The sequence below is a fragment of the Capra hircus genome, chromosome 7, assembly GCF_001704415.2.
Source record: "Capra hircus breed San Clemente chromosome 7, ASM170441v1, whole genome shotgun sequence".
In the NCBI taxonomy this organism is placed as follows: domain Eukaryota; kingdom Metazoa; phylum Chordata; class Mammalia; order Artiodactyla; family Bovidae; genus Capra; species Capra hircus.
In genome coordinates, this window is record NC_030814.1 from 69812308 (window position 1) to 69815573 (window position 3266).

At 41.7% G+C, this 3266-nt stretch overlaps 1 protein-coding gene across 1 annotated transcript; it reads left to right on the top strand.

Annotated features, from left to right (window-relative positions):
• LOC102174383 (olfactory receptor 2B11) lies at positions 468-1509 on the top strand. The gene has a single exon (XM_005682801.2). It carries the CDS (start codon positions 485-487, stop codon positions 1439-1441), a length of 957 nt encoding a protein of 318 aa, XP_005682858.2. The 5' UTR covers positions 468-484; the 3' UTR covers positions 1442-1509.

Genomic DNA, 3266 nt, shown 5'->3' on the forward strand with positions numbered 1-3266 from the left:
AGGGTCCCTACAGAGGTAAGGCTTCCCTGGTTGCTTAGGTTGTAAAGAATCCACCTGTAATGCAGGCGACCCCAGTTTGATTCCTGGGTCAGGAAGATTTTCTGGAGAAGGAATAGACTGCTTATTTCAGTGTTCTTGGATTTCCCTGATAGTTCAGCTGGCAAAGAATCTGCCTGCAATGTGGGACAGTTGGGTTTGATCCCTGGGTTGAGAAGATCCCCTGGAGAAGGGGATCTTGACTACCCACTCAAGTATTCTTGCCTGGAAAATTTCATGGACTACAGCCCATGGGTCCCAAAAAGTTGGATACAACTGAGTGACTTTCATTTTCACCTTCAAAGAGGTAAGGAAAATCAGATAGGTGGAACCTGTGAAAACAAGAGCAAGCGCAGGAATGAGAAAGACAATTTTTCATTTCTTTCTTTCTTTCTTTCTTTTATCCCAAATTTCTCAGTTCATCCCAGGTGCTGGAAAATGCCTCAGCATGAGAAGTGACAACCAAAGCATTTGGGGGGATCCCCCTAAGAACTTCATCCTTCTGGGTGTTTCTGACAGGCCATGGCTGGAACTCCCTCTCTTTGTGGTCCTCCTAGTGTCCTATGTGCTAGCCATGTTGGGGAACATTTCCATCATCTTGGTGTCCCGCCTGGATCCCCAGCTCCACAGCCCCATGTACATCTTCCTTAGCCACCTCTCCTTCTTGGACCTCTGCTATACCACCACCACTGTTCCTCAGATGCTGGTCAACACGGGCAGCTCCAGCAAGACCATCAGCTACAGTGGATGCACAATACAGTATGCAATTTTCCACTGGCTGGGATGCACTGAGTGTGTCGTTTTGGCGGCCATGGCCCTGGACCGCTACGTGGCCATTTGCGAGCCCCTCCGATATACCATTATCATGCACCGCCCTCTCTGCCAGCAGCTAGTGGCTGTGGCCTGGCTCAGTGGCTTTGGCAACTCCCTCGTTCAAGTGGTCCTGACAGTGCAGTTGCCTTTCTGCGGGCGACAGGTGCTAAACAACTTCTTCTGTGAAGTGCCAGCCATGATCAAGCTATCATGTGCTGACACAGCTGTGAATGACACCACACTGGCGGTGCTGGTGGCCTTCTTTGTACTTGTCCCCCTGGCTCTCATCCTTCTCTCCTATGGCTTCATTGCCCGTGCAGTGCTCAGAATTCAGTCCTCCAAGGGTCGGAACAAAGCCTTTGGGACCTGTTCTTCCCACCTGGTGGTGGTCTCCCTCTTCTACCTACCTGCCATCTACATGTACCTGCAGCCTCCTTCCAGCTACTCCCAAGAGCAGGGCAAATTTATCTCCCTCTTCTATTCCATAATCACCCCCACCCTCAATCCCTTCATCTATACCCTGAGGAACAAGGATGTGAAGGGTGCTCTGAGAAGACTTCTGGCAAGGATCTGGAGGTTCTGCATAAGGTAAAGACCTGAGATGCGGTAGTTTCCATTAGTTAGAGAAAACTAGGCAGGTGTATTGTGTGCTCAGAGTACTTTTCATTAAGGAGTCAATAAGGAAACAGTGTACTTGTGTTTGAGAGAGCCCAAAATTCCCTACCCAAAGTATCTCACTTCCTGTGTTCTCACAGTATCTAAAGTCCCACCTTTCCCAAGGATCTTTAATTCTAAGAGGCTATAATTAGGAATCATTTAAACAGAATGGATGAAAAGACGCTTGCTCCTTGGAAGAAAAGCTATGACCAAGCGAGACAGCATATTAAAAAGCAGAGACATTACTTTGCCAAGGTCTGCCTAGTCAAGGCTATCGTTTTTCCAGTAGTCATGTATGGACATGAGTGTTGGACTATAAAGAAAGCTGAATGCTGAATAATTGATGCTTTTGAACTGTGGCACTGGAGAAGACTTGAGAGTCCCAGGGTCTGCAAGGAGATCCAACCACTCAATCAAGCCTAAAGGAAATCAGTCCTGAATATTCTTTGGAAGGGCTGATGTTGAATCTGAAATTCCTATATTTTGGCCATCTGATGCAAAGAACTGACTCATTTCAAAAGACCCCGATGCTGAGAAAGATTGAGGACGGAAGGAGAAGGGGGCAACAGACGATGAGATGGTTGGATGGCATCACTGACTCAGTGGACATGAGTTTGAGTAAACTCCAGGAGTTGGTGATGGACAGGGAGGCCTGGCATGCTGTGTCCATAGGGTCATAAAGAGTGGGACACGACTGAGCGACTAAACTGAACTGAACTGAATTGATGTCCAGTTAAGTATCAAATTATTTAGCTTCTAATTTCCTGATCTTTTCCCTTTTTCATGTTCCTGTTTTTCTTCTGCTTTTCCCATTTGTCTCTTTCTAAACTTTCTTCCTTTTCCCATTACTTCTAAGCATAAGTAAGGTGAAACTAAGCCAATCTTATACTACTTATAAGAAATTTATGCTCTTCTTCATTTATTTAAATCTTCATAAATTATATGTGCCTTTGAAAAATTTCCAAAACTGAAGTAGATTGCTTTCTTATTCCTGTCTTAAATGGTGCTTTTTTTGAGCTAAACTTTTTTCTATAGAAAGTTTTTCCACCATTGACTGAGAACTAGTACAAGCATATGTATTGTGAATATATAAGACTCTATATTGGTTCTATGAGTACCAAAAAAAAAAAAATGGTATAATCTCTTTTCCAAAAAGGGGAATACACTCTAATTGAGAACACAGGATATGAATACATCATAATTAATGACAATAAAAATTTTAAATAACAAGTTCAAGTTTATTGCAATAGCTAGTATTTGTAGAAGACTTCCAAAATGTAAGAAGTAGATTAGGTGTATTTACACAGACCATTTTGTTTAATCCACAAATAACTTTATAATATAATCACCATTATGATTCTTCATTGTCATAAAATAAATTGATTATTAAAGAGGTTGCAATAGCTTGGGCAAGGTCTTTCCAGTAAATGAAAGAACTGAGACCAGAACTAAACCAGAACTGTGTGGGCCACTTCTCTTAGTAGTAGAACAGATGATAATGTTAGAACTTTATATTTGTATTTTGTTTTTTCCTGTTCTAGATTTATTTAAATTTAATTCATTCATTTTTATCCCTCTGCCATGCATATGCCAAATATGCAAGCATAAGAAATAATGTATAACAATAGTAATATAAATAATGTATAAAAATTAGGAAAAAGCAAAACTGAAGAAGTCCTTCTACAGTAAGGACAAAAAAAGGAATATGAATCACAAAGCTAAAGCATTTGATTTAAGAGGAGTGAAAAAGTGAAAAAACC